Below are 14,226 nucleotides of genomic sequence, written 5' to 3'. Positions count from 1 at the left end.
CTATAAAATACAGCAAGACTTTTTTTTAATGTGATCTTACCATTATTGTTATTATAGTACTTCTTAGCTAAGGTGAATGATAAGTACGTAATGTTAAGGGAATGAACTCTTTCACTGCGACGACGAGACCTTCTGATATATTTCCTCCGTTCCTTTTTAGGTGTCGTTTTAGAAGAATTTTTTTATTCCTATTTAAGTGTCGTTTTATAATTAAATGTTATAATTTGTCAATTATACCCTTATTTTCTCAATAACTTCACCTCACATTTTTCAATTAGTTATTGAAAAAAGATAGTGTATGAATGAATTTATTTGGAAAGAGAAAAATAAATAAGGGTATGATAGAAAAAGTAACTCTAACAATCCACTATCTTGGTTGAAGAACTTTTTGCTAAAATGACACTTAAAAAAGAACGGAAAGAGTAATGAAGAAGGGAAAATTTGTAAGATTAACACTCCAACACTAAAATTAGTAAAATCATAAAAAAATAGTTTGAAAGTGACAGTGAGATAATATCTAAAATAGTGCGTCATCGAGCTTATATGTGGTAGACAGCCAAAATTGCTTTTATCTAACCTGACGTGATATGCAGGGAGTTGTTGATTAGATCCAACAACGGACGATGCAATTTTAGCTAAGATCAAGTGTCCGGGTTTTGACGAGGTTCCACCTGTTCCTTTGTCCGCTGAACGATTACTACAAATTGGGCCTCGTGATGGAGTATTATTCTTTGTTCTCGTGGTCGGTCCATAATTGTTGCCTTCGATGTCTTTACTAATATTTGGTGAAGCGAGGATTGACATTATTGGGCTGCTCATTGACGTGGTCGTGTTCTTCTCGTGAAGCCTTTAGTTCATAGAGGAGAAAGTATGAAAGCCTAGTGAGTGGGAGTATGTCGCCTAGAGAACATGTACATTAAATGCTTGTTTTGTAATCACAATGTTTCACATGGAGAATTCGACACATGATCCTAGATGTGATGGTAAAAGTGACCCTTTTAGAGTACTTGAATGCTTGAGAAAATTGAGGTTCAATCATATCCTTCGATAACACAGATACATTTCCCCATGTTTCTTGATGGTGATCGTATGGAAGTTTCCAAGAAATATAAAGAGATTCAAGGGCGAACTTTCTTTTCTTACAATATTTGCTTCCTGTGAAATTCTAGAGATTCTCTTGTTGGCTCATCTTTTCCTTAGGAGAATTTGGTTGGGGAAATTGTCAAGGGTTTTGCTTTCTCATCTTTTCCCTTAGCGAATTTGGTTGTCGTAAACGACTTCAAGCAAGAACAAAAGGCTTAGATATACATTAGGACACATCTTCGCGCTTTTGGTCAAGATCATACAAACATGGAAATAATTAGGTGGTTGGAATATCAATCGCATGCTTATACTTATGGTCGTTCCTTTTTATGTGTTGGTAGTGAGACTGAGAAGGAGTGAAACGTCCATCAAATTGCTCTAAATGAAGGGGACGAAGATATGGTGACACAGGTGGACCAAAAGATATTAGACATTGTTTCCGTATTCATTGGGAAATAAGGTCTAGATCATGCTTTTACCAAGGTTGATCCCTCATTAGACTAGGGGATGCTTCTCCCAGAATGGGATAAAAGGTTATGTCATAAGTATGAATAATATATCCTTCCTTTTCATGAATGCTTGTTCTCCTAGATAGGATTCCTGCTTCCTTTTAGTGACTTTGAAGTGGGCGTTCTTAACCACCTTTGAGGTAGCTCCTTCACAATTGCATCTGGCGATCTGGGTATGTATCAAATTTTTCCAATATTAGTGAAAATACAAGAAGAGTGTGCCAACCTTGACGCTCTTTTTCTATCTTTTTAACATTTAACGTTGTTCAGCTGATTCAAGACGGGGTCAAAATTTTCTCTCTCTTAGAAATAGCATAAAGATGTTTTCAATGTATATTGATAGTATGAAGAGTTTCAAAGATTGGTATTACTTGGTTACTCCCCTTATGGAGGCCGATCATGCCAACATATGTGATGTTCATCCCTATACGCCTTCAATATGTTTCAACAAATTCCTAAAATTTTGGCGTTAGAACCACTTCCTAGTCTGTTTTGGGACTTATGACTACCTACTTAACAATCTGTCTCGAGAGGAGAGTTACTTGTAGAATAAGCTGGTGGCTTTTGGGTGAGCTTAAATTTTGCGGATGGTGACAGGTCCTCTACGTTGATGTTGAAAAATCAAAAGAAATGATACATAGAGACATAACTGCTAGTGAACGCCGCAACTAAAAAGGAGAGGTGGGCATATTTGGTGAGAGTGTAGAAAATTTATTTTCCTATGTATTGATATTACTAGGCAAGTTCCTTTATTAATCATTTTCCTTTTGCTTGAAGATAATATGGGTTGTCACAAAATGATGCTTCAGATGATAAGGATGCCCATAATTATTCCCCCGTCCTCTAAGGTCGCGGTTCTTCCGTTTTTAGGTGAGGTCAATATTTTGGGATCCCTGTTGATCTGCCTTCTCTTACTTCTCTTGCTACATAATGATTTGAGGTGCAAATCCCTCTTAACCAATTGATGGCGAGAGATACCTTGAACCTGTCACCGTGAAAACCAACGAGGGTCTTCCGACAAAAAGAGTCAATAAAGTGAGGCTGACTGGAGATCCTTCCTCCAAAAGACCTCAAATAATGGGTTCGGTACTCTTAAGTTTGTCAAATACCCCGAATTTCTTATCATCGTTACTCCTTGTCCGCCCTAATCCCAAGACATTTTGGGAGCTTTGATCTTTTGTCTTTGATGAGGATTATGCTTACTTCTCGAGGAATGCCAAGGCTCATCATTAGGAAACAATGGAAGAAATGTCGTATCCAATGCACAAGGATTCATCCCTCTTGGCCTTAGGATCTGCAAGGATATGGGATGTCTTTATGTCTGGCCATCTTTGGGAGGAAAAAATGGTGCTCGTAGAGCACGCTGATGCATTAGTAATCGAACGAAACCAAATTCTATACGAGCTCATTAAGATAGGAAACCTCTTGCGAGAGATCGACGATGAAGTGTGAGCTTTTTGGTATCCTCACTTAGTGGCTGAGAAGGTGTAGTCGTTGAACTAGGGAATAAGGGATAGGGATGGCGTGCAGTGATCGACATGGAAGGCGTTATGTGCTGTTAAGGCTACATTTTCAAAGTGAACGAGGATTTAGTTTCTTCTCAAAGGATGGTAAGGAATTGGATGCATCCCTAAATAAGACTTGAGAAGGTTAGAAGAACTCTCAAAATGACCTCAAGGAGAAGCATTTTGAATATATTGACTTGTATAAGGAGTATGCAAAGTCGATGCAATATGGTTATTTTGTATTGCACGCCTCTTTTGAAAACGCTTTAAAGGATACAAATATCAAGAAAACAAATACATCTTAAGAAATAGTTATATACATATATATATATATATATATATATATATATATATATGTGTGTGTGTGTGTGTGGGGGGGGGGGGGCATGTACAATTTCGTTGAACGCTTCTAGGTCAGAGGTCATATAAGGAGATAGCTTTTATTTCCTAAGCATAAGCTTCTTGAATAGTTCTCCATACATGATGTCACATGAGCTTCCTCTGTCAATGAGGATTTTTAACACGTCAAAGTTGTCTGTGGCTTTCATTATGACCAGAGGAAAGAATTCATTAGGGATACCAACCACTTCCTTTCTATTTTTAAACCTAGGAAGTGTCACTTCAAGGGCTATCTCACTTTCCTTACTAATCACCATCAGTTCCGCAATCCTTTTTTGGATTGTCCCTTTAGAAAGGTTATTTGGTGGGAAAAACCTATTGCGATTAACATTTTGAATTGACCTTTCCCTTTTCGACCTTCTTCTCTGTCATTAGAGTATTTGTTTATACCCTTGGTCTCAGTTACAACTTCGATTGTCTTTTTGGGGGATGTATTTTCCCGAAAATGGGGTCACTTCTTTCTCGAGGGCTTGTCTCATTTCATGCATTATTTCCTTATGCCAGGATCATCCTTTCGACCATCCTCTTGGGTGTATCGAGTTAGCATTCCCTTATTAATTAGTTATTCAATTTCACCTTTCAAGTTTACACATTCGTTTGTATTGTGCTCGTGACTTTATGGAAACAACAAAATCTTGTCTTATTAGTTTTTGCGAATTCCATTATCGAGTACATTTTTCTTATTCTGATTTCTTTGAACTCAGTGTTAGCACACTCCAGCAAAATATTTTCTCTTAATGTTTTCAAGGGAATGTAAGATGAGAACCTTGCATGGGATCCCCAGTCTCCTTCATTTTGGCCTCACTTAAAGTTTCTATCTGTCAGTCGACTATTTTTCGAGTTTCCTGAACCTCAACAAATTTCCACTTCTTTAGCCAAGAGATTTTCTTTATAGTTAATGTAGGGTTGAGCTATAACCAGGAGATAACTTAAGCTTTTGGCCCCTTCTAACCCTAGTATTTCACGAAACATATAATTTTCTGTTAGTCCTTTCTTGAATATCCAACACTTCAACCTATCATTTTTCCTTCTATGCCTATGGCAAACTTGGTGAATCAGTCTATGTAATACTGTAAGGTTTCCTTTTTCTTTTTATGGATTTTGTTGAGGACAAAAATAGTTGTGAGTTTCCGTTTTCATGCAGTAAGTTTGGCGATAAAATAATAGTAAAGTTCCTTCAAGAAGTTGATGTATCCTTCTGGAAGGCTCTTAAACCATGTCATAGAGGCCTTTTGAGGGTTAAGACTAACATTTTGAATTTTACTGAACCTCGCGTGTGGTGATAATCTAGTATAGTGTCCACATGTTTGATGTAATCGTCTAGATACAAGGTCCCTTTGTAGTTTTTCCAACTTTATGAGGTTTTTGAGATATTTTGGGATGTGTTAAGAAAGCTGGTTCCTTCTTTATTAGGCAGTAGAGGATGTGTTTAGAAAGCGGGTTCCTTCTTCGGCCTAGAATTGGTGTTTCGTCACCAGGCTTGTCTTCCATCAGGGAGTAGCGCGGGGGTGATTGTTTGGGATGACATGTTTCTGGAAGAGTACATCTACTGGCTCTACCCTCGGGACCATGAAGAGGAAATCAACATAATTGACGTTGGAGGTGATCTGGTGATTTAGGGCTTGTCCAACAGGGAGATATTGTATCAATAAGGATCCATTGGGAAGTGGTTTCTTGCTTGTTGTGTGACATTGCTTCATGCATGGAATGGTATATATGGAAACCGTACTATAAATTTTCTTCAATCCAGAAGAGTCTTTCGGACATAAAGTGTGTGTTATATTGATGCATTAATTTGTAGATGTTGTTATCTAATTTGTTTTCTCCTTGATTTCCTGGGTCGACTTGGAGTTGCTAGTGGCCTTGAAGCATATCTTCTCCAAGGATATGTGATTGCGGTGATGCCTGTTTGGAGGTTTGGCCTTAAAGTAACTATTTAGAAGATTAAAATATCAGTAAAATTTGGAACGTGCTTTGGCATATAGTCAAAGAAATTGGAATCGTTGAAATCAAAATAGAAGAAAAAGTTAGTAGGATTAGATCAATTTCTTGTGTTGGAGGAGGACCTCTTCAGCGAGATCAAGAGCGTTAATTGTCGTGTAGAAACAACATTATACTTTTTAGAGGTATATATATATATATATATATATATATATATATATATATATATATATATATATATATATATGTGTGTGTGTGTGTGTGTGTGGAAAAGAAAAAATGTACAATACAAACAGAAGAACAACATGCACTCGAAGCAACACAAGATGTGCACAAAGGTCCCAAAACAAAATTTAATAACTAGCCAACAGCAAAAACCAGAAAAATAAATCAAAGTGCAAGGAACCACAAAGCCACCAAAAGATCCAGGCTAGATCTGGGAAACCAGAACCACCATCAAGAGAGGAAAAACTATTAATGCAACTCCAGACCATGCCCCCAAGAAGCCATATGACACATTCGAACCACTATATATTAACCCAGTCAAAGAATAGGATCTGATAGGCAATTAGAAAAAAAACAAGAATAATCTGGTGACCTACCAAGATATATCCAAGCAAGAAGGATACTCTTGTCTTCCATGTCTTCCTCATTAATAGTTAAATCTACAAAGATGAAGTCATTGCGGGATTTCCAAATAGTCCACACTCCTGAGTACCAAATCATGATAACCTCACCTCTAATCCTAGTAAGACCTCCTAAGGAAGAAAAAACCCCGAACAACGAGACAATGTCTCCCGATAAAATTAGTATTCTCTCTAGCCACTGAAAGATCATATATCATAGGTTTGCCTCCACAGTGAAAGTGACAAATAGTTGAGAGACAAACTCAATAGGCCATGTAGACAACCTAAAAGGGAGGCTAGCAGGGTCAAGAATAACACGTCTTTAAAAAAGGTTCTCCATAGAGGGGGTCTTATCTTGGAGAAGTTGCTAAGAGAACACGCCCATAAAAGATGTTGCAACAGCATTCTATTGAAAAGCTAGTCAAGTGGATTTTTATGTTGCCATAATTTGAACAAAAGCGAGACAGTTATAGTAGAACAAAGATCGGCGGAGTAGCGTGAATAAACGGTGGTCTTCAAGGGAATCAAATGTTGATTTTTCACATACGACACCACTATTTCGAGGTGGAACGAGAGATACATAATGCTGATGAAATGATCTCTTCTAGTGTGACACCAAGAGCTTCTAGCGCGTTAGAGGGGGAATTGTAAGGTTTACACTCCAACGGCTAAGTAAGTGAAATTGTAGAGAAGTAGTTTGAGAGTAAGAGTGATATAATATCTGAAATGGTGTGTCGTTGAGCTTATTTATGGTAGATGGTTAAATATGCTTTAGTCTAATCTGACGTGAGATGCGATGATTCGTCTGGTCAAATCCAACTACGGACGATGCACTAGTAGCCCAGATCAAGTGTCCGATTTTTGATGAAGTTCTACCTATTTCTTTGTCTGCTAAATGGATATTATAAATTAATCCTCGCAATTCGGCCTTCTACATTAAATTTATGGTCTACTTAGAACAATAGGTTAATAGAGCAAATTCTCACACCTTTAAAAGCATATATAAGGCAGAACCAGATTCAAAATGTCATGTAGAATAAAAGTGATGATGTAAAATATAAGTGAATACCATACTATACCATTACACTTTTTTTAAGACAAGGACCATATGTTGGTGATGGAGACAATTGCAAATAAATAATATTTGAATGAATAAAAATAAAATAAAAACCATTTGTCTTTTTCAAATAAAAATGTTTAAATATGCATAATAAAATTAAAAGATGAATAATTAAGTCACATTATTTTTATATTTAAATTTTTTATGTTTGTGTGCTTATGTCTAGACATACTTCATTTGGAGTCTTCTGAATAAGTAAGTATTTTTCTAGGTTAGATTTGAGGTAGTATCACTGGATTAGATAAATATATTGAATTAAAATTAACTATATAATTGAGAGTATTCTCTTTTATGAGATGTTCAACATGATATCTTCCATTCAATGTGAGACATCACAACATGTTGGAAAACAGAAGAAAAACAAACTTTACACAAATGAAATAACGCCCATAAAAGAAGCAAGAGAAAAAAACAAACACAACTCACAAATTTTTACACTTTAATTTTTACAATATTTTAATAACTATATTTTATTATTTAACCTGTAATTTTTATAAGAACAAAATTGAAAACTCTTTTCTCTAATTGTTAATCTCTTTCATAACAAAAAATAAAATAAAATAAAATTTTATATTTGTTCATATATCTCGACCGTATTGATTTATTTGTGAAAGTTTGAGATGCGAGAGTGTATTTTTTTAAAGTCGGTTTTTAAATATATTCTGCGAGTAAACAATATGGTCTCTAGATGAGTCCGACCTAAAGTCGAATACTAAATTTTAAAAAAATAATAATGATGATTTTTCTGTAACTCTCATCATCCAAAGGGCATGTGAAAGGTACACAATGCATGTGATTCTTTCCAAGGGAAGGTAGATCCAAGAAATCAATAGGAAGGATCATGGCAATTCAGCTGAAATCCCGGCTCTAGTTTGAAGCATAGTTTGGCTTGTCTAGTACACTTATTTCATGAAATTTACCTCAAGTAATTACCTCTATCTCATATCAATTTATAACCATAATTCTCAATATTAGATCAACAATTTTTGCTAAATCATCTAAGAAACCCTAGGTTTCACCACACTAATAAAGGAAACAAATGATGAAGCTATAAAGTAACATTCCAATATTAATGGCAGCATACTATTAATAGAAAGAAAACATGATACATGATGGAACTTCCACAAACTCACACTTGAGTACTAATAGTATTGTTTACTTATGCACTTCATCATAACCATTCCACTAAGGCATAACAACACTTTAACCCATAACATTTAATTTATCTATTTTTATGAATTAATGTCTCACTTTTTGCATCCTAGAAAATGCAAAATATTTACTCTATTATTTAGCATAATTGAGTGGTAGATGAGGTAACTCAATTGCTATGAATAATTAACCGAGTTAAATAGATAAAAATTATTGGTTTTTAATTTAATTTTTTACAATAATATTTATTTATATTTATTTATTAACGTAAATAAATTATTAATATTTAGAAATAATTGAGTTGATTACCGACAGAGATATCCAATGTGACCCGTATATAATTTAGTTTGAGTGAGGCATGTGTTCAACTATTCATGCTTTGGCCTCATAGTAGCCCACAACTTAACTTTTATTTTATCTTTAGTGCAAATTCAAGCAATATATTATAATCATTTTAACCCAAAAATAGATGTAGGAAACAATGAGTATTACATAATTGTACCTTCTTATTTAAGATAACCTTTTCCCACACAAAAATGATAGCACAAATATATACACATCTTCTTTACACCTCATTTTCCACTTCATTTATTCTTTCTCATTTCTTTCAATCACTTCTTATATTATTTTTCTCTTTCTATTAAAATAGGTAGTGAGTTTTAAAAAATTAATCATTATGATATAATCATATCAGATTGATGACAATTTTTAGGTTTGATAAACAACTTAGTTTTTTTTTTTTTAATTTTAGTACTTTTATTTATCATTTATCATGATAAACAGGCCGGTCTAAAGATAAGGTAAATTAAATCAAGGTTTTAGATCTCAAGATTTTCGGTTAGAATTTTTTTAAAAAAATACTTAAAAAATTTAGTTTAATTAAAATTTTAATATTCTAAATATCTTACTTTAAAAATTTCGCAACAAAATATTTTCATTAAGTCAAATTGGCAAAACATAAACAAATGTGCCAACACTAGGAAGGCACCCAAATCACGTATTAGTTCATACAGTTATGGCCATACTAGCCATGCGGTGAGTATCCACAGTAAAACATCTGATCAAGAAATAATTGATGCAGTTTTAAAATTACCTAGCAGAGACCTACAATCCAACGCAATATGTTCAAGATTTGTAATTGTTAAAACAAAGTTTATGCAATCAACGACGTTGAGAGAATCAGATTGAATGAGCACCCTTTCAAAACACAAATTTTTCAGCAAGCTGAGACACCATCTAATGACTAGCATATCCGTTGTACAAGAGTCACCACAAATTTTCTCCTTTGTGCAGGCTGCAACAACAACATTATGCTCTTGGTCTTTGATGACACAATAGAAAGTGATTATCCCTTTTCATCATGTCTGAATCCACTTGAACCATATAAACACCTTTAGGGATAGACATAACAAGAGGCACAAGTGAGAAGTTTATTCTCTAAACCTTAGATCTAAAACTTCATTTCAAAAGGTGAAAATTCATCTCCGCCAAACCGTAATTTTTGTGCCTTACATTTTGTCATCCTTCTCACCTTTTAATAGTGGTGGTTAGAAAACGGTCAATCATGAACGAAGCTGGCAAAGATCGCACAAAATCTATGATTTTACGGGGGGTTTTCACAATTTGACTACATCACGCGATTCTACTTAAGATCTGGATCGTTGAGGGTGAGTGAGATCGTAAAATCTAAAGATTTTAAGATCTAGATCGAGATCTTGACAACCATGGTCTTGGCCATGATTCTCTAGGCTACTAACCGACTGGCTCTCTTTACAAGTATTTGTCACACATTGTCATGCACTACCACCACCCGTGTTGGATCCACCATCTTCGTGTTATACACAACATCATTTCTTGCTGTCTAGATGTTCCATAAGGTGGTGCTCAGAAGTTGAGCACAAAGTTTCTCTTTGGATCTAAGAAAACACAGCAGCTAGTCCAAAAGCTCCATATCTAGAGGCATACAATAGCCCATGAGAAAAGAGAAACAAACAGCCTTAGCAAAATCACAATTCTAGTGTTGAAGAAGATGATAAGCAGACCGAACGGAATAGTCACCATCTTTTTCATGACTTTAAAAATGACTTTAAACCATGATAATAAGTAGGGGTGGCAAACCGGGGGCATGCCCGTTTTTCCCGCTTAGTGCGGGGCGGACCAAGGATTTAGGCTCTCACCCTCTAATGTATCTGCTCTGCTCCGCCCCATTTTTGTTTTTAGGTTAAAAAGTGCAGTGTCCGCGGGCTTTTCCTGTCTTGCCCTCACTTTTTTGTAGGGAGGGCCTAGGTTTTAGGCTCGCATTCCCAACTATGTCTGCTCCGTCCCGCCCGTTTTCTTGCGGGCTTTTGCAGGACAGACCTAAACGGGATCGGCATGCCTGTTTGCCACCTCTAATAGTAGATCGACTAATCCGGCTCGTGCTACGGAGGCACGTGCACTGGCCAAGCGTTGTTTCTTCCAGGAATCGAACTCGGTATTCCCCGAATATCGTCCTTTGCAGAGACTCGTTTGCCACTCGAACCCAAACGCTTGGTTAAGTACTCTCATAAAATTTATGTTAATAGATAAATTTAAATAAGATAATTCAATCACGCTTCTAATATTTAGTCAAACTAAAAATTAATTACATATTTTACTCTTGTTTTTAAAATCTGCTTCAACTACACTATAATATTAATTGTTTTTGATTAAATCATAATAAGTGAATTTTTTTCAGATATGTATTAATATTGTGTCTCCTATAATAAAAAATATAATTTATTAAGATGATTAATTTTTCCAAATAACTATACATATTATTATCTATTTACTTCTCAATTCTGTATAATCATTATTAATATACTATTAATCATTTTTAAAATTCTGTTTTCAGAAACATTATTTAAAAGTGAAATTTTCCCAAAAAAAAAAGTAGGCCTAGAATCTCCAAACCCAAATGGAGTATAGCATGTTATCATGCACCCACTTCAATTTGTCACCCCACTACACTAGTAAACTCTTGAGTACCCCATACCTTGATAATACTACTTTTCAAACCATATTTCAATAAATTAATAAAAAAAATCTTCCAACCCCCAAAAAAACAAATAAAAATTCCCACAAGGTAACTTTTTTCACTTATATATACCACCACTCACTCCCATCACAAGGCACCACCATTATCACAACCATGAAAATCCCATTTTCTCTCACCCCTCTATTTCTCTGTCTCTTCATCTCCCTAGTCCAAGGACAAACACAAACCCCAAAATGTGACATCCAAGATCATGGCTCAACCCTCAAAGTATTCCATGTCTTCAGCCAATGTTCACCCTTCAAACCATCAAAACCAATGTCATGGGAAGAAAGTGTCCTCCAGCTACAAGCTAAGGACCAAACAAGGATGCAATACTTGTCTAGCTTAGTTGCGGGGAGATCGGTGGTTCCGGTCGCATCGGCGAGACAGATCATTCAAAGTCCGACATATATTGTGAAAGCTAAGATTGGTACTCCTCCTCAAACTTTGCTCTTGGCTTTGGATACTAGTAATGATGCTGCTTGGATTCCTTGTACTGGTTGTCTTGGTTGCTCAACTTCGAAACCGTTTGCTCCTGCTAAGTCTACCACGTTTAAGAATGTTGGATGTGGTTCTACTCAATGCAAACAGGTTATTATTACATTTTCATAATATTTCATAGTAGTATAACAAACGGGCATGTTCGTTCCGTTAAAATCTATCTTGCAAATATCGATAAAAAAATAGAATAGAAATTAATCAGCATAGTTAATGGTTGATGGTGTAGATTTAAAATTTTATCTCGTAATAAAAGTTACAAAAATATTTTATTAGAGAATGAGAGAAACCGACATATTAGAGGATGAGAGTTTAAAACTTTAATCTGTTCTAAAAAAAATATACCTTCAAAATAGAGTTTCTGGGCGGGCCGAACATGTTTTGTCATATTATTGATTTATTGCGCGTGAACGTGAATTATCAATAAACAGTTCAAAAATTCACCCTATGGTTACTATATTTACCTTTCCTAAAGAAAAAAAGATCACGTGATTTCCATGAAATAAATAAAAGTTACTATTTTTTATTTTTCTATTTTTAGACAAAAGATAAACGGTTCTCAAATCTGAAGCATGCGAATCTTTTAATTTCAGGTACCCAACCCCACTTGCGGTGGAAGCGCGTGTGCATTCAACTTCACCTATGGTAGCTCCTCCATAGCAGCTAGTGTGGTCCAAGACACACTTACCCTAGCTTCTGACCCAATTCCAAGCTATACTTTTGGCTGTGTTCAAAAAACAACTGGGAGTTCAGCACCACCACAGGGTTTATTGGGCTTGGGCCGAGGCCCGTTGTCTCTCTTGGCCCAAACACAAAATTTATACCAATCCACATTCTCTTATTGTTTGCCGAGCTTTAAATCGCCTAACTTTAGTGGGTCGTTGAGACTTGGGCCTACGGCCCAGCCCAAGAGAATTAGGTTTACACCACTTCTCCGAAATCCTAGAAGATCGTCTCTCTATTATGTTAACTTGGTTGCTATTAAAGTTGGTCGGAGAATCGTTAATATCCCTCCGGAAGCATTGGCATTCAACCCTACTACCGGTGCAGGGACCATATTTGACTCTGGTAATGTCTTATTTTACACCTTTGATTTTTTACTTTATACTTATTTATTTTTAAATTTATTGAACAATCAATATATTTGATCTATATAATATATCAGATAAATTAATTTTTTAATAAATTTAAAAAAACAGATTCTTTTATATTAGCTATAGAAGAGAGTATATAACACATTCTCACTATGTTACCATGATTATATAGTAATAGTAATAAATAATTTTTACAATTTTTTTCTAATTTGATTTTTTTGTTGAATACTATTCTAGGTACGGTATTCACTCGACTAGTTGAACCGGTTTACACCGCGGTAAGAAATGAGTTTCGTCGAAGAGTTGGCCCAAAGCTCATTGTGACAACCCTAGGAGGGTTCGATACATGCTACAATGTGCCAATAGTTGCACCAAATATTACATTCATGTTCTCCGGTTTGAATGTAACACTACCACCGGACAACACCCTCATACACAGCACCGTCGGTAGCACAACATGTTTGGCCATGGCGGCGGCGCCGGATAATGTGAATTCGGTGTTGAATGTCATAGCCAACATGCAACAGCAGAACCACCGTGTGCTATTTGATGTGCCCAACTCAAGACTCGGTGTTGCTCGTGAACTTTGCACCTAATAAGTTGTTCTTGGTGAAGATCAATTTTCGTAGGAATAATAATTTTGTGAAATTGGGATTGTGATGTGAGTTAATTATTTGGGTAATTTTTAGTATTTTTATATTTATCTTTATATGAAATGGGTTTTGGCATTGCTGAGAATTTATTGCTAACTATTTAGTAAAATACTAAGCTACCATATGTAACGAATTGTGATATGTAAGTTTGAAGTTTTTAAATTTTACCATTGTAATGGTATGTACCACGGGCATATATCCCTTAATTAAGTTGTTTTATGAAAGATGATTATTGAATTTGCTAGAGTTTAATTTATTTTCTTACATGAATATTAGACTTTACAATCACGGACGAGCTAATGCGTTAAACCTTGGTAACACAATAAATCTAAATTACTATTTGATTTGATTAAGAGTTGGAAACTGCTGTCGAAGACATTGTAATTATTGTAATTAGTGGAAGTTATTTTGTTTGGGAATTTTTAATAGAGGTTGGTTTATTTATTTATTTATTAGAGTTGGGGGATTGAATTTGTATATGGAACTTTTAGCGTCAAATCTTTGTTGTTACAAGATCATATATTGAGAGACAATTGAGTACTCTCTCCGTCTCATAATGAGTGACTCATTTGAAATAAAATAGTGTCCCAA

At 35.3% G+C, this 14,226-nt stretch overlaps 1 protein-coding gene across 1 annotated transcript; it reads left to right on the top strand.

Moving 5' to 3' along the window:
- The first annotated feature begins 11,474 nt into the window (after positions 1–11,474).
- LOC131636077 (aspartyl protease AED3-like) lies at positions 11,475–13,872 on the top strand. The gene is made up of 3 exons (XM_058906724.1): positions 11,475–11,981; positions 12,482–12,956; positions 13,220–13,872. Exons 1-3 carry the CDS (start codon positions 11,505–11,507, stop codon positions 13,576–13,578), a joined length of 1,311 nt encoding a protein of 436 aa, XP_058762707.1. The 5' UTR covers positions 11,475–11,504; the 3' UTR covers positions 13,579–13,872.
- The last annotated feature ends 354 nt before the right edge of the window (positions 13,873–14,226 follow it).

The sequence above is a fragment of the Vicia villosa genome, unplaced genomic scaffold, assembly GCF_029867415.1.
Source record: "Vicia villosa cultivar HV-30 ecotype Madison, WI unplaced genomic scaffold, Vvil1.0 ctg.001626F_1_1, whole genome shotgun sequence".
Lineage (NCBI taxonomy): Eukaryota > Viridiplantae > Streptophyta > Magnoliopsida > Fabales > Fabaceae > Vicia > Vicia villosa.
Note: the sequence above shows the minus strand (reverse complement) of the source record. Positions and strands in the feature narration are given on the sequence as shown.

Coding starts and splice junctions, on each gene's coding strand:
- LOC131636077 (XM_058906724.1), top strand. CDS start 11,505: ATGAAAATCCCATTTTCTCTCACCCCTCTATTTCTCTGTCTCTTCATC. Junction 11,982..12,481: donor GTTCTACTCAATGCAAACAG/GTTATTATTACA, acceptor TTTTAATTTCAG/GTACCCAACCCCACTTGCGG. Junction 12,957..13,219: donor AGGGACCATATTTGACTCTG/GTAATGTCTTAT, acceptor ATACTATTCTAG/GTACGGTATTCACTCGACTA.